General features: G+C 38.8%; 1 protein-coding gene across 5 annotated transcripts in view; it reads left to right on the top strand.

Moving 5' to 3' along the window:
* Positions 1–21589, top strand: part of LOC132105831 (voltage-dependent calcium channel subunit alpha-2/delta-1-like) — an 85256-nt gene that overhangs the window by 49361 nt on the left and 14306 nt on the right. For all 5 annotated transcript variants that reach the window (XM_059511264.1, XM_059511263.1, XM_059511262.1 and 2 more), the window contains exons 7-22: positions 6531–6662; positions 7181–7250; positions 7351–7401; positions 9102–9201; positions 9816–9974; positions 10256–10360; positions 11857–11935; positions 12012–12061; positions 12130–12219; positions 12305–12382; positions 12453–12533; positions 17226–17300; positions 17764–17835; positions 18393–18464; positions 19041–19102; positions 19615–19691. In XM_059511264.1, the coding sequence (XP_059367247.1) occupies positions 6531–6662; positions 7181–7250; positions 7351–7401; positions 9102–9201; positions 9816–9974; positions 10256–10360; positions 11857–11935; positions 12012–12061; positions 12130–12219; positions 12305–12382; positions 12453–12533; positions 17226–17300; positions 17764–17835; positions 18393–18464; positions 19041–19102; positions 19615–19691 (1353 nt within the window). The remainder of the gene's footprint in view (positions 1–6530; positions 6663–7180; positions 7251–7350; positions 7402–9101; positions 9202–9815; positions 9975–10255; positions 10361–11856; positions 11936–12011; positions 12062–12129; positions 12220–12304; positions 12383–12452; positions 12534–17225; positions 17301–17763; positions 17836–18392; positions 18465–19040; positions 19103–19614; positions 19692–21589) is intronic.

The raw sequence follows: 21589 nt of genomic DNA, 5'->3' as shown, positions 1-21589 counted from the left end.
TTGAAATGCAGCAGGCCAGACGCCCACGCTCTGCGCGGCACCCGAGCCTTCAGCCAGAACTGCAGGGGGCGCATGCGGAGCAGGCCCAGCCGCAGAACCGGAGATGCTGAGGCCATGAAACCCAGCATCTTTTGACAGTGTTTGAGCGACACAGTCGCGCCACAGCGGAAAGAACTCGCTGCACGCTGAATGCCCATCGCGCGCTGTGGTGACAGCCGCGCCGTCATGGAACACGAGTTCAGAACTATACCCAGAAACAGGATCGTCTGACTGGGGTTCAGCGAACTCTTCACCCAATTGACACTGAGGCCGAGCTTCTCGAGGTGATCGAGTAAAACGGCTCTGTGGTCCATGAGCTCCGCTCATGATCGGGCCAGAACCAGCCAGTCGTCCAAATAATTCAGCACTCGTGTGCCTCTGAGTCTAAGAGGAGCGAGCGCTGCATCCATGCACCTCATAAACGTACGAGGAGCTACGGACAAGCCGAATGGCAGGACTGCAAACTGGTATGCCTGGCCCTCGAAGGCGAATCTCAAATATCGCCTGTGGTTTGACGCTATCTGTATTTGAAAATACGCGTCCTTCAGATCTATTGACATGAACCAGTCCCCTCTGCGAATCTGCGCGAGGAGCTTCCTGGTCGTGAGCATTTTGAAACTGCGTTTCATCAATGCCTGTTCAGCTGTCTTAGATCCAGTATGGGCCGGAGACCCCCGTCTCTCTTGGGCACCAGAAAGTATCTGCTGTACAGCCCCCCCTCGCTTTGAGACACAGGCTCTACAGCCCTTTTGCTCAACAGTTTTGATATTTCGGCCCGAAGTATGTGTGCTACTTCTGTTTTGACCGTAGTTTCGACGCGCGCTGAAAAGCACGGTGGGCGTCGAGAAAACTGTAGCGTGTAGCCTCTCTTTATAATGCCTAGCACCCAATCCGAAACCCCTGGAAGCACTGACCATGCATTTGCATGAATGGCTAAGGGCTGGATGCGAAACGCGCTCTGTTGACTGGGCAACGGCGGCGCTCGAGTGTGCTGCGCATCTGAGGCGGGGAGCGCGCTGATGACAGCGGGCAGATCGCTCTTCCTCGACCCCGTTCCGGCGCTTAACCGACTGGAGGGAGGCTGAGCGGGTCCCGTGGGACTCGATATATCTGCGAGTAACCGTGGGCTGCATGTGTGCACTTTTACCACTTTAAACTCGCTGTCTGCCTGTGCAGAATGTACGTGCACGGGCCTCGTTTTTACAGAAGCCCCGCGCCGTATGTGACATAGTGTATGTGGGCACTGGGAAGTGGGCACGTTTACTATGCGGCGCGCTCGACCGATCTGTGTCGATCTTATGTGCGCTAGCCCTGTGTGCAGGGCTGTGCTTATATGTGGAGATGGGCACTGGGTAGTGGGCATCGTCACTGCATTTATAGCACCATCGGCCGTGGCCGGACGAGCATGCACGGGTTTCGTTTTTACAGAAACCACATGACGCGTGTGACATAGTAATTGTGGGCACTGAGGGGTGGGCACGTTTACTATGCAGTGTGCGCGACCGACTTGAGTCGACATTATGGGCGCAGGCCCTGTGTGCAGGGCTGTGCTTACATGTGGAGATGGGCACTGAGGAGTGGGCATCGTCACTACATTTATAGCACCATCGGCCGTGGCCGGACGAACGTGCACGGGTTTCGTTTTTACAGAAACCACATGACGCGTGTGACATAGTGATTGTGGGCACTGAGGAGTGGGCACGTCTACTATGTAGTGCGCGTGATCGACTTGAGTCGCTTTTATAGGCGCGAGCCCTGTGTGAAGGGCTGTGCTTATATGCGGAGATGGGCACTGAGCAGTGGGCATCAACTGTGCAGGCTTGCGCATTGCAGAAAACGCTGAGACAGTCACAATTCCTGGAACTGAAACAGCGGCGCGCTTGGGTGAGAGCTCGGCCACAGCGGAACTCGTACACCTGCGCTTCGATGAAGCAGCCATCGTTAGTAGCGCCGACGCAGCGTCACACAGGAGGCTTTAGATGGCAACACCGCTTTTGCCGCCGTCCAGCAGAGGGCGGACAAAGGTGCGTCGCTATCGCCTGTTCCACCGGCGGAAGTGAGTGGTAGTTCCTGTTTTTAGCATCATCAGTGTGGAGAATGCTAGTGAGACAGACGAACGAGTTCGTGCTGAATATGGAGCGTTCCAAGCCTTCGCCACCTCTTCGTGAAGCTCAGGAAGAAATGAGGCGGGCTTTGAGAAGTACGCTCATCCGAAAGGGAAATACCATCCAGCCGGGAACGAGAGGGGGGGGCGCTGGTGCAAACCACTCGCGGCCGAGACTCATCGCGGCCAACACGATCATTCGCCCCGGCTCCTTCTCGATGTCAGCTCGTCTGCTGGGCTTCTGAGCAGAAGGCGCGAGATCCTCGGAGCTCGCCCAGCCCTCACTGCCCGAAGCTAGCAGAGAGCGCGTGTCCTCTTCCCCCGACGCGGCCCTGAGATCGACTTCCTCGGACGACGCGCCGGCAAACAGCGGGCGCTGCCCACCGGGAAGCGATGCAGGGGGGGCCGGTGAAGCAGGGCGAACCGGCGAGCTCGGTTGAGCTGAAGACGGTTCCGGAATCCGCTGGAAGCGATGCTTTTACGGCGCCTCAGCGCAGCGGAGAATGCAGGCTCAGAGAAAAAGGCCAGGCGAGTCCTCAGAGTCACCATGGCAACAGCTCGCAGTGGGGGCATCCGCCGTCAGCGAGCGAGCGCTGCATGATCTTCACCCAGGCAGGAGACACAGATGACGTACCGGTCTCCCTCGCTGAGTGGGGCTCTGACGAGCCGCAGGAAGGCATCTTAAAAAAGACGCGAGCTCTTTTACGAGTGTGTGTCGCAGGGCGAACACACACACACACATAAAGAACAGCTTGTATATAACAGGATTGAAAGGATATAGGCGCCGGATAGCGCAGCAGGAACGGCAATGGAAGGCGGCGATGCCAGCAGCTTCAGAATGGCTCGTCCTGCTGATGTGCTTTCTCAGACGGCGCTTGCTTCCTCCGTGATCCAGCGATGCGTGAGCTTCGCTGAAGAGATGAAAAATCAGGTGAGTCAGCCTTTTCGAGCTCCTTTTATAGGTTGGGCCACACCCGTTTCGGCGGGAAGTGGCAAGAAGGGCGCGAAGCGCCCTTATTGGTCTGATGTTGCATCAGCCCGCGCTCGATAGGCTGTGCAGTTGCCGCAGAACAAGCCAATGAGCGAACGAGCCGTCTCGCCTATGGCTGTGTACTGCTGCAAATGCGCTTTACAAAAATACAAAATTAAGGATAATTTTTTGCTTCAGTATTTCGTGAAAAGAGACTTTTCCCGTAGCGTCTTAGCTAAGACGCAGTACGAGAGAGCTCTCGTAAGAGAACTGGAGACTAAATTTAGAGAGCAGTCCAGCTCAAACGCAGCTCTCCTGGCCCCTTAGTGACCCCACAAGCCCCAATATCCTCCAGCAAGAGAATAGCTCTCACTCTCTGTCTCTTGCAAGAAATTGAGCATTACATCACTTTCCAGTGGATTGGTGCTGTCAGAATGAGAATCCAAACATCTAATAAAATCATCATAATAATCCTTATCAATCCTTATCGTGTTTATTAAGAAAAAAATCCAACAAGACATTAAACCATTGCATCTTGTCAAAATAAGATTTGATACACAAGGTGACTTTTTCTCTGGAGAAAAAAATATGATTAGAGGACTTGGTTGGAAGTTAAAAATTTCATTTTGGGTTTTTTTTTGATTGAGAAAACAGCTTTTTGCTTCACAAAACATTTAGTGTGTTTTATTGTGATGTTTTTATCAACTGTTTGGACTCTCATTCTGACGGCATGCATTCACTGCAGAGGATCCACTGGTGAGCAAGTGGTGCAATTTATCCAAATCAGTTTTTTCAATAAAGAAACAAACTCATACATTTTGGATGGCCTGAGAGTGAGTAATTTATTTGCAATTTTTAATTTTCGGGTTACATTTTGTTTAGTAACTCTCCAAAATCTCATTGGTTCCTCAAGCATTATGTTAAACATCACATGTATATGTTGGCTGTGATTTTATTACACGTTGGTCAAATCAGCTAGAGCTGTGTATCATACTCTGTGTTGGCAGAAATCTGATCTCCTCAGTGATGGGCTCACAGTGGCCTTGAGTTTGTATGAGTGTTTCACAGGCAAATGTGTCTGATGTGATATTTGTGTTCTAGATGACTACTGAAGCAGCCGCATTCATCATATGACTCATCTCTTCTTGTCCCGCTGTCTCTCTTTGTCTACTTTTACTCACTTCAAATTACTCTAAGTACCTTTTGCTTTCCGCCTGATTTTCTTGGTCCTGCAGCATTGCTGAGTGCAACTTAACAACAGCCACTGGGTGAAGCTTTCGAGCAATATTCTGTTTTCCATTCAAACTGTGTTTTTTAACTCTATATTTAATCATAAATTATTATGTAATAATGTGGGTGATTGTTCAAGTGTTCGTGTATTTGTATATGTGTGTGTGTGTTATTGGGGGCTCTAGGCTGTTTGTGTCTTATTAAGATATGAATCTGTGCTTTTTGCCTCAACCGCAGTGTGTCATCTGTCACCACAATCTTAAGATGGACACAGACATGCTCAGAGAGTGTGTGTGAGTGCAATGACTTGTCTGTCACATGGATCCCTCTGGCTGTGCTTGTGATGCTCTGATTGGTTTTCTGTTGACTGTTTGCCCTGATTCATTTAAACCAGTGAAAGTTTTTTTTTTTTACCACACATTTGGTACTTGGCGAGTGTTCATTTTGGACCCTAAGTGCCGTTATACAGTCATACACTTCCAGTTTCTATTTTGTAATTGGACTTTGATCTTGTTATTTCCATTAATTTTCCAGACAGAAGCAAGTAGAGATATGACTCACAGAGATAGAGAGAGATGGGTTGTATGGTTGTTGGCTAATAAGGATGTGTGTGGTGTCTAACCCTGCAGACTGACAGCCTGATGAATGAACAACAGGAAGGGGTGTGAAACCACATGTAATCTGACTGAAAACACACACACACACACACACACACATAGATGATCATAGATGATTATAAACAGCTCTCATTCACTAACGCACTTCCTCTAGGATCAGTAAATTATGCCTTCATGGACTAGTCTTATATAGATATATGTGACAGCCTTTACTTGCAGTATTGACTTCTGACCTATAGAGTCTGCATGTATGTAAAGAGATGATATGTATAGTAAGTGTGTGTGTGTGTGTGTGTGTGTGTGTGTGTGTGTGTGTGTATCTGGGCGGGCGTGTTTTTGTGACATATCAAAAAGAAAAATTCATAGAAAAATGTTTGTGTTATAGATTTTGTCACTGTATTTCCTTTAATGATCTTTTACACAGAGATTGATTGAGTGAGTGAGTGAGTGAGTGAGTGAGTGATTGACTGATTAAGTGAGTGAGTGTGTGTGTGTGTGTGTGTGTGTGTGTGTGTGTGTGTGTGTGTGTGTGTGTGAAAAGGGGATGTTCCTCTACTGACTTTAAGTGTCATAAAAGTTCATGAAATGGCAATTTCTAGCAATTTCTTTTATTTGCAGCACTACACTGTTTAAGCCAATCAGAAGGTGTTGAATTTATGTGCAATTTTGAGGGACAGGATTTTAGACCAATGAGATTTCACCATCGGCGGGACTTTCAAAAATGACTGGTTAGAACAAAACTCTGATTTAAATTGCCGATTGTGTAGATAGTAGGTAAAACATGCTGGCTGTTAGGCTACAAACGGTTTATGATTAACTAATTTGCGCATATTTTTTTTCTCACTTTAAAATCCTTTTTCCATACATTTTCTTTACTCTAGGCAATGAATGAGTATACCAGAAATGACTGGAAGGGATTGAAAATAGAGGAAGATGAGATGTAGCTTTGGACTTCTGATGGACCCTGCTTTTGAGTGATGGAGAGGGCGTGCATTGATTACACACCTAGAGTGGGAGGAGTCTTGATAGAAAGAGGAAGTGGGTGGCATTGGAGGGGTAGTAAATTGTGTCCTATAGGAACAAACAGAGTCTGTCAAGGTGGATTCTAATAATAATTTAGTATCATAATACTTAAACTAAACCCACAGAAGTAAGCGATATCAACAACTTTTTTGGGGAATGAGTCATGTGGCATCATGGGCTATGATGTCATATCTCTGCCAGTGCTCTTTAAAATGTCAGCATTACTCTCACTTATAGAAGGCATTGTGTCCATTTATTACATTCTCTAGAAAAAAGGACCTGATTTTCCCTTTAATTCCATTAGAAGTGCATTAGCTAATAGTTCACTTTGTTGTTTCCTTTACCGCAGTGGTTTATCACTTCGGGTTTAGCATAACATGATGAGATCTGAAGTTTGGTGAGCCAGTTTATTGATTTATCCCTGATTTAGGGGTTCATTTTAGTGTTTTTTAGAACAGAGCTCTCAGAAAACATGTCAGCTTGAGTTCAGTCCCATAAAACCTGTGGGGATGCTTGGATTTATCTTGTATATTTGTGTTTGTAACAGCCACTATAATCCTTAATGAGCTAAACTGGACTGCGGGTCTGGATGACATCTTTAAGAAGAACAAGGCAGATGACCCTTCCCTCCTCTGGCAGGTGTTTGGCAGTGCCTCTGGCATGGCTCGATACTTCCCAGGTAAAGCACTGGAATGGACAGGAACTCCAAATTATCAAGAAGTTTCGATATTTACAGATATTTACAGTATCTCGGAGACTACAGAGTGCGCACAAACACTGTGCAGCCATATGTACATAGTTTACCAAACCAAATTTTTTATTAAATAAAATTTAATATTTACAATTAAATAGTGTGATTATTTATTTATTTGTTCATATTTTCTTCATGTATCACAGACCCATAAAACCTATTGATATGCTTCATTAGACCTGATTGTTGAAGGTTGAACAATCATGAACATTAACTCTGATCGCCTTTTGTTATTATATTTATTTCATTAATATGAAATACTAGCTACATTTTAAATGAGATGTTATATAAAATTCAATATTTTGTATGAAATACTTTTGGTTGTCCTACTATGACCATTCGTTAAGTCATTCTTCTTTTGTTTAAACATATTTCTACTAAAGAAGTGATAGTCGAAGGTTAGGAAGATGATGATCATAATAAACCCAATATCCCATCTGCTTTAGCTTCCCCATGGGTTGACACGAGGAACACACCGAACAAGATTGACCTGTATGATGTACGCCGAAGGCCCTGGTGAGCAGACCTGTGCTGCTTGAGTCTACATTTGTCTGCTAATGAGAAGAGGTACCAAGTGCTGATGGTTAAGCCTGGTTTTTCTCCTGTGTGTTTGCAGGTATATTCAAGGTGCAGCTTCACCTAAAGACATGTTGATCCTGGTGGACGCGTGAGTGAAGTCTCGTTGATTTACTGTTACAGTTCATACACTCACTGACAAAAACCAACCAGTCTTTCTCACCACTGATCCCATTTCCATTTTGCACTTTGAGCAACTGGTTGATCAGAAGAATGTAATTTTTCACTGCTTGTGTTGTGACACATCCCACATTCTCTACTTAAAGAGCTCATGCTAGTTTTGCATTAGAGTCATTCATCAACATTAGAGAGAGATGTTGATTAAAGACACGCTAATGAGATGTGAGAGTAATAAACATGAAAAATTACTTTTTGCTTTGGCATGCATTTAAATAACAGAGTTGTGTTAAATGAAGCAATTTGCTCATGTTAAACATTGTAAGCAAAAAAGAAAAAAAATAATAATAATGTTCCTTAATTCCCCACTTATTAATCATTAAATATTTGCATTCAAAATAAAGAAGCACATTACAGTCATGCTTGGCATGTGAATACATTTATAATGTAGATGTAACTGCAAAGTCAGTTACAGATACAGGTATGACCCAGAAATATACAACATCCATCAAAAACCACATGAATGTGTCATTATTTGGTATATTTTTTCATGCTTATGGGTCATCTTTTGGTTACAAGAGAAATTAGCCTTGTTGTTTTAGAAATTATGGCCTTGAAGAGTTGTGTCTGTTATTGCCCAGCCATAATGATGATGGTGTGGTGCTGTCTGTGTATTGAGCCCATTAGTGTTGATCAGCTTCAGTCAATCAATGTAGTTTAGCTTTATGACTAAACACTAAAGCCCAGACACCTCCCACTGGAATCACAGAGTGATTATTAACCCATAAAAACCTGATGCAGCATATCAGTTCTGGACACATTAAAAGCCTAAAGGTTCAAAAATTGTTCAAACTTAGTGAGTGTTTTTATTTCTGTTTCCCCTCAGCTTTAATTTTATTTTTTTGTGTTATTAGCTCTTTGGGCTATAGCTATAAGGTCTCTCTTTTTTGGATTGATTGATTGATTGATTGATTGATTCATTCATTCATTCATTCATAAATTCCTTCATAAATTCATTCATTCATAAATTCATTCATTTAATCGTTCGTTCATTCATTCATTCATTTATTAATTTTTTTTTTTTTAAACCCCCGAAGTCCATAATATTTTCTTTTATTGTATTTTAAATATTTGTTCTTCTTTTTTTTCAGCTTTTTTTCCCTTTGGGCTGTCCATAATAATGAAATAATATAATATAATATAATATAATATAATATAATATAATATTATATTATATTATATTATATTATATTATATTATATTATATTATATTATATTATATTATATTATATTATATTATATTATATTATATTATATTATATTATATTATATTATATTATATTATATTATATTATATTATATTATATAGTTAGTCTATGGTTTGGATTTGTTTTTTGGATTCCCTTCAGCGCTTTGGGCTGTCCATAACTATAAGGTGTCTCTCTATTTATTTATTTATTTATTTATATTTATTTCGTTTTGTTTTGTAAATTAAGTTGTTTTCAGTTGGATTTCCACCTTTTGGATTTTTTATTTTTATTTACAGTAGATAATTTTTCCTGCAGAATCAAATGAAATAATTTAAGACAATAAATAAACTAATCTTTTGTAGCACATTGTAGTGATTCTATAGTCTCATGTTATTCTATGTTCTAACTATGTTATTCTCTGTAGGAGTGGAAGCGTGTCGGGTCTGACACTGAAGCTCATTCGCACTTCTGTCAGCGAGATGCTGGAGACTCTCTCCGATGATGATTACGTCAACATCGTCTCTGTGAGTCTATAGGAGATATATGTGTGTAGCTGAGAGTGTTGTTTAAATGATGAACTCCTCTGACACTCAAAAAAAAAAAATCTGGATTCCTGCCGAGTAGGAATAGAAAATTGAAGGGAAACAGAGGCATGGAGCCTACAAGCATCCATAAAGTCATAGTTCTTTTTTTTTATTAATTTTTTTTTGTGGTTTCAGTTAGACACCGCTGAAGCGGCAGGCCAAAGAAATTATTGATGTCTCCCATCATCCTCTGCTCTAGATGCTGTGCAATTCATTTATGAAATACATCGTTTATTTCATTTTCTTCCTGAGACTACTGACAGAAATAAAAATCACAAACTCTGAATATTGCTTTTAAGTGAGTGAGTTGTTTAGTATGTTTTCGATTAACTTTCTTCCTCCATTTCTTTAATAACTTCACGCTTGTATTTTATGGCCTGGCTCCAGCTGTATGACGTTAGCTTGGAGTTAATGAAAATGAAAAGTGTATTGCTGGCACTGAGCCATGGGACTTATATAGAGGAGCCAAACAAAGCCTTGAATCTAAATGATTTCACAACAATCTTTGCATGTAGGTACAGATGACTAACTACGATGCTTTTCTATTGTTTCAGTTCAACAATTCGGCCAAGTCAGTCGCCTGCTTTAAAAACCTGGTCCAAGCCAATGTCCGTAATAAGAAGATTCTGAAGGAGGCAGTCCAGAAGATCACAGCGAATGGCACCACTGACTATAAAATCGGCTTTAAGGAGGCTTTTGGCCAGCTCTCCTCGGTAAGAATATCTAATGTAGCTTAAATAAGAAACAAAAACCACAATGGGGAAATAATATCACTCAATTTTTAACCCGCTTTTTTTGTTACCAAATTCTTTTTTTTTTTATGGCCTTTTTTTTTAAGTTATATAATGTGTATTGTAAATATTGAGATCAAATCTGTTTAAAGGTAAGTTTTAAGTTTATTGCGCCATCTTGTGGCAGCAGTGAATATCATAGCTAGTGGCATCACTGGTTTATTGTACATTTGCATTTTTAAAATTGTTTGTTCTTTTTATAGATGAATTTTTCAAGAGCAAACTGTAATAAAATCATCATGCTATTCACTGATGGAGGGGAGGACAGAGCTTCAGAGATCTTTGAAAATTACAACAGGAAAAAGGAGGTGAGGAACCACATGGACACACACACACACACACATAAATTAGATGCGCCATAGACTTCTACTGTTCTTATGCTCAGATAATAATAAATGCTATGCACTGACATTAATAGAAAACTTGTATTGCATTTTTAATTTAAATGTAAACTACCATTTTTTAAAAAGAAAATAATACTTTTATTTCAGAATAAATTAATTAAAGTATTCAAAAGTGACTAAAAACATTTATAATGTTATGAGAGAAAGATCTGTTCCAAATAAATGCTGTTCTTTTGAATTAAAATTTCTTCTGAATCCTGGAAAACAATGAATCACGCTAACCCCCAAAATATTGGCTTATAATAAGCATTATTATTATATATTCATGTTTTCAACATAGATAATGATAACAAATGTTTCCTGAGCACTAAATGAGCAAATGAAAATGTTTTCCGAATGATCATGGAATAAATTATATAATAAATTGTAATAATCCTTGCAGCCTTGGTGAGCAGTGAGAAATCACATCTTTCAACAACATTATATCATATTTATATCATATTTAATTTTATCTGTAGCACTTGCCCTCTCTACTCTTTTTATTTGTCGCTTTGGATAACAGCATCTGCTGAATGACTTTAAATTAAATATAATTTTACCAATAAGGATGTGTTCAAATGTGCAAATGGAGGTTTTGTTATGTCTTTTTATTATTATTATTCGTACAGAAATTATATTTATACTGCCGTTCAAAATTTGGGGATCAATACGTTTTTTAATGGAGTCTCTTATGCTCATCAAGGTTGTATTTATTTGATAAAAAATACAGAAAAAACTGTAATATTGTGAAATAATATTGCACTTTCTAATATTGGTTTCCTATTTTAATATACTTATATAAAATATCATTTATTTCTGTAACGCAGCGCTGAATTTTCATCAGCCATTACCCCAGTCTTCAGTGTCACATGATCCTTCAGAGATCATTCTAATGTGCTGATTTATTATCAGTGTTGCAACTGTTGTGCTGCTTAATATCTTTTTTGAAACCTGTGATACTTTTTTCTTTGACTCTCTGATGAATGAAAAAGTTAAAAAGAACAGAATTTGTTCAAAACAGAAATCTTTTGTAACAATGTAAGTCTTCACTATCACTTTTTATCCATTTCACACTGTTCTGTTTCCAACACTGAGAATAAATCAGCATATTATCATGATTTCTGAAGGATCATGTGACACTGAAGAGTGGAGTAATGCTGCTGAAAATTCAGCTTTGCATCACAGGAATAAATTATATTTGAAAAGTATATTAAAATAGAAAACTGTTATTTTAAGTTGCAATGACATTTCACAAAATTTTATATATATATATTTATTAAATAAATACAGCCTTGTTGAGAATGAGAGACTCATAAAAAATATTACTGATCCCAAACTTTTGATCAGCACTGTACAGTACATGCAAACACCTGGTTTTACAAAGTAATCATGTCAGTATCTTTGTTTCTCTCTTCTGTCAGGTTCGGATCTTCACCTTTTCTGTGGGCCAGCATAACTATGACAAGACACCAATTCAATGGATGGCTTGCAATAACAATGGTAAAACGCTGAAATCTAATGCTTAGAAATTTGGAAGTCTTATTATCATGTATTAAGATTTTGATGATTCCTGCAGGTTATTATTATGAGATCCCCTCGATTGGAGCCATCAGGATCAACACCCAGGTAAACAACATAAATGTGACTCCTGTCCCGCATCATATATGATAGTAACCAGCATCCTTTCCCTGCAGGAGTACCTAGATGTGTTGGGTAGACCCATGGTGAAAGAATACGACAAAGCAAAAAATGTCCAGTGGACCAACGTTTATGTGGACGCTCTAGTACGTCTAATGTTCTATATATCTGGCTGATGTTAGGCTGATTCTGAAGTATTTAAGAGCTGTTGGGTTTGTATTTGTGTTGCAGGAATTGGGCCTTGTGATAACAGGCACTCTGCCGGTGTTCAATAAGACCAGCACCAGGATCAGTAAAGACAAGAATAAGGTGAAGTCAGTGAATCAGATGAACTGTAGTGGAACGCGATCTATTTTAATGTCCTTGTTATCAATTGCAGGCCCAGAGCCAGTTGATTTTGGGGGTGATGGCCATAGACGTGTCTCTGGATGACATCAAGAGACTGACTCCATATTACACTGTAAGGCGTGAGAGCGTGTGGGTGCGATCCGCACTTCTTAATTTACGACTGATAGTTTGCAACATTGAAGAGCTTGCACAAGCGTTGCATTGACCTGTAACAGCTGGGTCATGTTACCAGTGCTGCTGCATTCCTTGTGTTTATAAATCTTGTTATTTTTTTCTTTTTGTTTTCACTGCCAAATTTACTTCAAGGGGTCATTTTATGTTAAACCAAAAGTTAAATATTAAATATAGGCGTACTACAGCATACTCAATGAAAGCAAGGAAAACCGTTTGTGTCTGATTTTGACCTTTTTTGAGTTCACGGTTAATGTCCAATATTTTTTATAGATTTGATTAGTTTGAATGAGTTCAATAAACATTTTATATAATTAAGTTTTTTAAAGTCCTTTGCATGTTTTAAGGTTGCACTGATATTTAAATTCTGGTTGATACTTGTAAGCTGATAATTATTGTCACAATGTTAAATTAACGAAATAAATGTTTTATTTCATTATTTCAATAAAAATAAAATAAAATAAAAAACACTAAAATAAAAATACTCAAATACTAACTAATGATAATATAAAATACAAATATTTAAATGCTAACTAATACTAAAATCAATTGTGAAAAATGCTACAAGTTAATTTAAGCTTCAAAACATACATTACATACAATTTTATAATAATGTAATATTAATATTAATTTTGAGATTTGCTTTAAAATTGCATTTAACAGTGTCAAAATCGATAAAATTGTCTGATAGGCTGTATACTTCTTTCTTTCTTTCTTTCTTCCTTTCTTTGGGTTGACCAAAGCCGGACATAAAAATGACCTAAAAGGCAAATAAATTAGTATGCAAATTTGCAAATAATGCATTTGACTCACTCATGAAAAAGCGTAGATAAATTAATTTTAAGTCATCAAGATTTAAATATAGATTGAAAAAACACTATATATTTTTTATTACATTTACATTACATTTATTCATTTAGCAGACGCTTTTATCCAAAGCGACTTACAGATGAGGACAGTGGAAGCAATCAAAAACAACAAAAAGAGCAATGATATATAAGTGCTATAATCAGTTAGGTTAACACAGTACACCTAGCATGGGATTTTAAATAATATAATATAAAGAAAACAGATAGAATAAAAAAGAATAGAGCAAGCTAGTGTTAGAGGTCTTTACACATACACACACACACACACACACACAAACACACACACACACACACACATACAACTGCATAATTAATGAAAAGAAAATAGAATATAAAAAGATTAGAAAGGTAGTTAGATTTTTTTTTAGAACAGAATTAGAATTGTGAGTGTTAAAGTTAGAGGGTCAAATAAAGATGGAAGAGATGGGTTTTAAGCCAATTCTTGAAGATGGCTAAGGACTCAGCTGTCCGGATTGAGTTGGGGAGGTCATTCCACCAGGAGGGAACATTTAATTTAAATGCCCGTAAAAGTGACTTTGTGCTTCTTTGGGATGGCACAATCAAGCGACGTTCACTTGCAGAACGCAAGCTTCTAGAGGGCACATAAGTCTGAAGTAACAAATTTAGGTAAATGGGTGCAGAGCCATTGGTAGTTTCGTAGGCAAACATCAATGCCTTGAATTTTATACGAGCAGCTATTGGAAGCCAGTGCAAATTGATAAACAGAGGTGTGACATGTACCCTCTTTGGCTCATTAAAAATTAATCTTGCTGCCGCGTTCTGAATTAATTGTAAAGGTTTGATAGAATTGGCTGGAAGACCTGCCAAGAGGGCATTGCAATAGTCCAGCCTGGACAGAACAAGAGCTTGAACAAGGAGTTGTGCAGCATGTTCCGAAAGAAAGGGCTTGATCTTCTTGATGTTGAATAAAGCAAATCTGCAGGATCGGACAGTTTTAGCAATGTGGTCTGAGAAAGATCATAACTCCAAGGCTTCTAGCTGTTTTTGAAGGAGTTATTGTTGATGTGCCTAACTTGATGGTGAAATTGTGATGAAACGATGGGTTTGCTGGAATCACAAGCAGTTCTGTCTTGGCAAGGTTGAGTTGAAGGTGATGTTCCATCATCCAGGAAGAAATGTCTGTTAGACAAGCTGAGATGCGAATAGCTACCGTCGGATCATCAGGATGGAATGAGAGCTAGAGTTGAGTGTCATCAGCATAGCAGTGGTATGAAAAGCCATGTTTCTGAATGACAGAACCTAATGATGCCATGTAGACAGAGAAGAGAAGTGGTCCAAGAACTGAGCCCTGAGGCACCCCAGTAGTTAGATGTTGTGACTTGGACACCTCACCTCACCAAGATACTTTGAAGGACCTATCTGATAGGTAAGACTCAAACCATTGAAGTGTGGTTCCTGAGATGGCTTTTGCCAGTAGGGTTGATAGGAGGATCTGGTGGTTAACCGTGTCAAAAGCAGCGGACAGGTCAAGCAGGATAAGTTCTGAAGATTTGGATTCCGCTCTTGCCAGTCTTAGAGCTTCAACAACTGAGAGCAAGGCAGTCTCAGTTGAATGTCCACTTCTGAAGCCAGATTGGTTGCTGTCAAGGAGGTTGTTGTGTGTGAGAAATATAGAGACTTGGTTGAACACAGCTCGTTCAAGTGTTTTTGCAATGAAAGGAAGAAGAGAAACTGGTCTGTAGTTCTCTAAAAGAGAAGGATTGAGGTTGGGTTTTTTAAGTAGTGGAGTTATACGTACCTGTCTAAATGATGAGGGAAAAACACCAGTGTGGAGGGATGTGTTGATGATGTGAGTGAGTGCTGGTACAACTGCAGGAGAAATGGCTTGAAGGAGAGGAGATGGAATAGGATCAAGCGGGCAAGTTGTAGGGTGATTAGAAAGGATGAGCTTTGTGACTTCTGCCGCAGAGAGTGAAGAGAAGCATGTAAATGAGTGTAAGTTTGCTGGTGATATGAGCTTGACTGATTGTGGTGTGGAAAATTGTGCACTAATGTGTTTAATTTTATTAATGAAAAACGTTGCAAAGTCGTCAGCTATTAGAGATGAAGCAGGAGGGGGAGGAGGAGGACAAAGAAGTGAGGAAAATGTTTTAAAAAGCATGCAAGAGTTAGACGAATTGTTAATTTTGTTATGGTAGTATGTAATTTTAACAGTGGAGACATTAGCAGAGAAAGAAGATAGGAGTGACTGATACATATTAAGGTCAGTAGTATTTCTGGATTTGTGCCACACCCTTTCAGCAGCTCTAAGCTTAGAATGGTGTTCGCGTAGAACATCAGATAACCAAGGGGCAGAAGGGGTGTTATGGGCTGGCCTGGAAGATAAGGTGCAAACAGTGTCTAAACAAGATGTAACAGTGGAGCAGAAAGTATCAGCAGCACTGTTAGCATCCAAAGATGCAAACAGTTTAGGGGAAGGAAGTGAAGATGAAACCATTGCAGAAAGCCGGGAGGGTGAAAGTGTGCGTAGGTTACGTCGAAACATGTGGAGGGGTAAGTGAAGTGTCAGGGACCATGTTGAGGTTAAGAGTGAGGAGGAAGTGATCCGACATGTGCAGTGGAGTAACCAGAACATAATCAGTAGAGCAGTGTCGTGTATAAATAAGGTCCAGTTGGTTGCCTGATTTGTGAGTAGCAGAAGTTGACACTCGGTTGAGATCAAAAGAGGTAAGCAGAGTGTGGAAATCAGCATACAGAGGTTTATCTAGATGGATGTTGAAATCTCCAAGCATAACTAGTGTAGTACCATCCTCAGAAAAGGTTGAGAGCAACACATCTAATTCATCCAAAAAGTTACCCAGTGGTCCTGGGGGTTGATAGACAACTACAAAATGTATTTTAAAAGGGTAGGTAACAGTAACTGAATGAGATTCAAAGGAGCTGTTAATACCCAAAGATGGTAAAGGATGAAATTTCCAATCATTAGAGATGAGCAGACCAGTACCTCCACCTCTTCCAGTCAAACAGGGGAAGGGGGAAAATGAGAAATTATTGGAGAGTGCTGCAGGTGTAGCAGTGTCCTCTGGTTTGATCCAGGTCTCTGTTAGGGCCATGAGCTTAAGCTTTGAATGACTAATAATAGAAGTAATGAAATCGGCTTTGTTTACAGCAGACTGGCAATTCCAGAGACCAATAGAAAAAGAAAGTAGTGTATTAGCAGATATAGGCAAAGTGTGCAGGTTGTTAAGATTGCGCTGTCTACATTGTGTGATGTGTGGTTTGCGAGTGGTAGTGATAGTAGGGATCTGGAAACACAGAGATTTGGTAATAAACAAAAAAAAAAAACAACTGAAACAGAAATGTAACAACAAGGAAAAAGATTAATCAAAACAATACTTATATTCCCTGCCCGGTGGAGTCGCACGGTAGAGTCGATGGTCTTTACACTCTTCGGTCTTCACATGAGGAGGGTTTTTAACTGGAGGGCTGCCGCGGTAGCTATACTAATCTTTTTTATATAATTTTACTTTAACTAGGCAACAATATTTCTCAAGAATGTTTTTTTTTTTTTGTCTTCTGTCTGTGCATACTAAGCAGCAAAAATGAATCATCTAAGCTTAAACTTATGATGAACTACTTGTGCCAGCCTGGTGGGAGTGTTTCTAAACATTTCACATGCAAAACGGTTAGCCAATAATAACAAACCTCATTTGCATGTACCAGTCTTAAAGGGACAGTAGCAAAAGCACCCTATCAGATGTTACAGAATAATAATCAAAACCCTTGTCTTTCGTTCCATAAAGCTCGGACCAAATGGATATTACTTCGCCATCGACCCCAACGGCTACGTGCTGCTTCATCCCAACCTTCAGCCAAAGGTATGACTCTCACTCATGCCATCGCTGTATGTTTCTTTCTCTCTGTTGTTAAAAGTAGCTGCCTATAACCATGTGTATGATTAGTTATGCACGGCTGAAGAACCTTCACTACAGGTTATGATGAAATAACTCTGGCCACCCACATGTGCAGAGGTCCTCTGTCCTTTGTAATAAATATCATTTGTGCAATCCAAACACAATCGTTCTGTTTAGTTCACAGATGAAACGGCAAAGAGAGCATTTATTCAAAACACATGCATGACAATTAGTAAATGTTTAGTCAGTGATCCGTGGGATTAGTGAGCACTTTGTGTGGAACAAAGCAGATATGCTGAGAAACAGTTCCTCATTGTGCACTTCTTCAAGGAAAAAGTGACTCATTGGTAAATATTTCTGCACACAAATATGCTGTGCAGTATTGATTTATGGGATTATTTTGAAAGTTGTTGTTGTTTGCCTGCAGGATCTCAAGTCTCAAGAACCCGTGACATTGGACTTCTTAGATGCAGAATTAGAGGATGAAGTGAAGGTGGAGGTGAGAGCAAACTTTATATGTTTTTCTTATGCCGAAATCTAATTTGTCAGTACAATGAAAGTAAATGGGGTCAACGCTGGACCCTGCTGACTTTCATTTAATAGAAAAAATCCCTTTTTCCAAATAATCTAATATCCCATTAAGTAAAAAAAAAAGAAAAATCAGCTTTCAGAGTCAAGCTTTCCTGTGTTAAAATCAATACAGGCTGGTGTGATTTGATTTTGTAACATTACTTGTGCTCTTTTGTATAGATGTTTAAGTCATAACAAGGTGATTATTAAAGCAGCAATAACAGCAAAGTTGATTTTTAGTCCTGTGTGATTTCATAACAATATGCTGGGTATAAAAATATAATTTTCTCACTTCACAACCCATATTACTCATTTTCTTACTTGAGAGTTATCTAAGGGGATATTAGATTACAGTAGTAATTATCTTCCTTTAACTGAAAGCAAAACTCTGTGTCTGCTTTTGAAGATCCAGTAATGTACAGTATTTACAGCAATGATACATCAGTGACACACCTGTCTGTCTGTCTGACTTCTGTCTGTCTGTAGATCAGAAGAAGTATGATAGACGGTCAGAGGGATCAAAAGAGATTCCAAACACTTATGAAGTCTCAAGATAAGGTAATCATGCATGATTTAAACAGGAAGTGCTTCTCAGCTGGTTTTGCTTAAAACACAATTTTTTTATGATAAGAGGTCGAATGGAAACAACATAAAAATAGTTTAATGTTTTTAAAACATTGTACAAATGCAAACAAAAATGGCCTTTAAATGTTAAAATGTATTCATTGAATTTTATTATTAGTTCCTAAATATCTCTGGTAAAATGTAACTGCACAAAACACATTCTGGTTGGTAGGAACCACGTTTATCTTATTAAGCCATATTAATATATCAGATGTTTCTTATGAATGCACTAAAATGGTGCAGAGTTGGATTAGCCACACATCCTTAAAAATAAAAATAAATTAAATAAAGGTGGACCATCTATTTGGCTCATTCTAAAATAAATAATTTTTAAGACATCACAATTTAAGCAAAGATTGGAAACCAGGAAGTGAACAAATCACCGATGAAATTGCACTAAAATTGTACAGTAAAGTTGTCGCAAGCCACCAGTTGAGAACCACTGGGCTATACAATACTAGTAAAACACAGATCAATAGTTCATTAAGTGTCATTTTATTCTTATTGCAGCATTACATAGACAGAGGCATCAGAACCTACACGTGGGCTCCAGTCAATAAAACAGACTACAGGTCTGAGAAATATTTAGTTTTTTTTTTATGCCTTGTTTTGTTGTCTTTTTACTATTTTTATTTTATTTTACTTTGATTTGATTTTGTCTTGTTTTTATTTGTTTGTTTGTTACAATCTTTGCCTTGATTTGCTTTGTTTTCGTCTTGTTTTGTTTTTTGTTTGTGAAGGTGTGTTTGGTTCTGTGGGGTACAGGCATATGAATGTTTATATATATATATATATATATATATATATATATATATATATACTGCCGCGAGAAAGTCATGTTGAGCAGAAATTTGACATTATACTTTTCCCGTAAAAGACACAGTGAAGCAAAATAGAGTCATTTATGTTTGAGTTTAAGATCTCTTAGCAATTTGTGTTGGAATCTATAAATTGCAGCCTACATGAACAAAAAGCAACAAAACTCCAATTTAAATTTCACAGGACGTTTATTTCTCAGTTCTAATAATGTCAGGAAGTCTACTGGCTTTCATCCTCATTTATTCCTTGTGTCTTCTCTCTGTAGTCTCGCTTTAGTTCTACCTGATTACAGTGTCAGCTACATCAAAGCCAATATAGTAGACATCATCACTCAGGCCAAATGTAAGTACAACTCACATTCTCACACCTTTATCAAAGAGCTTGGAATTATAGTCTCTTGTCCTCAGAGGCAAGAAGCTCCTGGTTTTCATCCAGAGAATCCCACACAGCCCCTGTCCATTTCACATCTCTTTTTGACACCCTCACCTCATCTGGAAATGTAACAGCGTGGTTCCTCAGTTGTGGTTTGTCTCTACGAGCATGCTCCAGACGGGGCGACGACTCCTTTAACAGCAAAAGGCTTTCACCTTGTGCATATTAGCCCAGGTTTTTCTTCCAGATGCATCTCTGTGCCCATGTTTACCCTCTCGTCCTCTCTCATGTGGCTTTTGGGAGAGGAAAGGGAATCTCAGATGCCCCTCCCTCCAGGAGAGCCCTCACAGTTCCTGTACAATATTCTTATTCAAAGCTTCTAGGATTGAATAAAATATTGTGAAATCCCTCATGTTCTTTCCTATATCTTGCTTTCCCCAAAACCTTTTCATTCTCTCTCTGTTTTTCTCTCCATCTCTCTCCCTTTTCTCTTTTCCCTGTCTGTCTATAGCTTGGAATGTCTCTGAAAATTCCGGCAAGTATTTTCCTTCTGTATTTCCTTCATAGTGATACTTACTAGAGATCGGCCGATGTTGTTGTTTTGTGATATCCTGGCTCAGATGGAATTATCATTCAGATTTACTGAGCTGCTTATTGTCAGTAAATACTTAATTTAAACCATTTTATTGGCAATATGAACTTCAATGTTTTTTTTCTAATGTTACAATAATCTATCATTTTAAGATCTATTAATTTATTCAAAAATACATAAAAATGCAACAAACTTCAACAAAATATAATAAAATATATATTTTTTTCTGAATGAAAATAAATTTTTAATGTTTATGGGGTAATAAGTCAAGAATGTCAAAGTATTACACATTTTCTGATACTATAATATATAGAAATACATTCTTAAAAAGAAAAGCATTTGAAATTGAGTTTTTCTTTACTGTTACTGTTATTTCTTAGAAATAAACCATTGGAGCAATTTTGCTTAAATATTATGAAAAATGTTTGTTTAATAATTGGAGATCATAATTCGGAAATGATATTATAACCTTTGAAGACCCTCATGACAGTGTGTTAAACCCAGTACATTTCTTAAAATATTTGATAATTGTAAGTTTGTTTTTTTTTTACTTGGCAGGGTGAGACCAAGTAAAATGTCATGTGGTGCAACTTATAAAAAAATATTTATGTGAGTTTGAGTAAAATATCATGTGGTGCAACTTATAAACAATTATATTTATCTGAGTTTAAGTAAAATGTCATGTGGCGCAACTTGTAAAATAATGATATTTATTTGAATTCAAGTAAAATGTCATGTGGTGCAACTTATAAAACTAAGTTTAAAACTAAATTAATTTTCATTAAATTTCATTAAATTTAAACTTTAAACTGTTAAAAAACTGGTATACTCTAGTTTTTCAAAACCACATGAAACCAACATTTCTACAAAGGGACGTTTCTAAGAACTTAGCACATGTTTTAAACTAGATTTTCTTATCGGCCTATCTCTACTACTAGCACCTGCTCTGCACTTACAGTATCTAAATCGCAGCCACCATAAAAAAAAAGAATGCACAAAAACACATTTGTTCACTCTTCTATTGCTTTGCATGTGCAAATGTTTCCCTGCTGAGTAAATAAGTTTAGATGTGTTATCTCTTTGCAACTTCAGTGTGTTTGTCAACGATATGAGTGTCATGAAGTGTGACAATCACATTTACTGACCGGGACCGAGTCTGAATGTGTGTGTATGTGTGAGGGCATCATGTTTAGTAGATGTTTTCCTTGAGGTTTGGAAAACCCAGAGGACATGAGTGTGACTCTTTGTGCTTTTATCTCTGCCCCTTCGCTCTCTG

Source organism: Carassius carassius, chromosome 26, assembly GCF_963082965.1.
Source record: "Carassius carassius chromosome 26, fCarCar2.1, whole genome shotgun sequence".
Taxonomy (NCBI): domain Eukaryota; kingdom Metazoa; phylum Chordata; class Actinopteri; order Cypriniformes; family Cyprinidae; genus Carassius; species Carassius carassius.
This window is presented reverse-complemented; position numbering and strand designations above follow the sequence as displayed.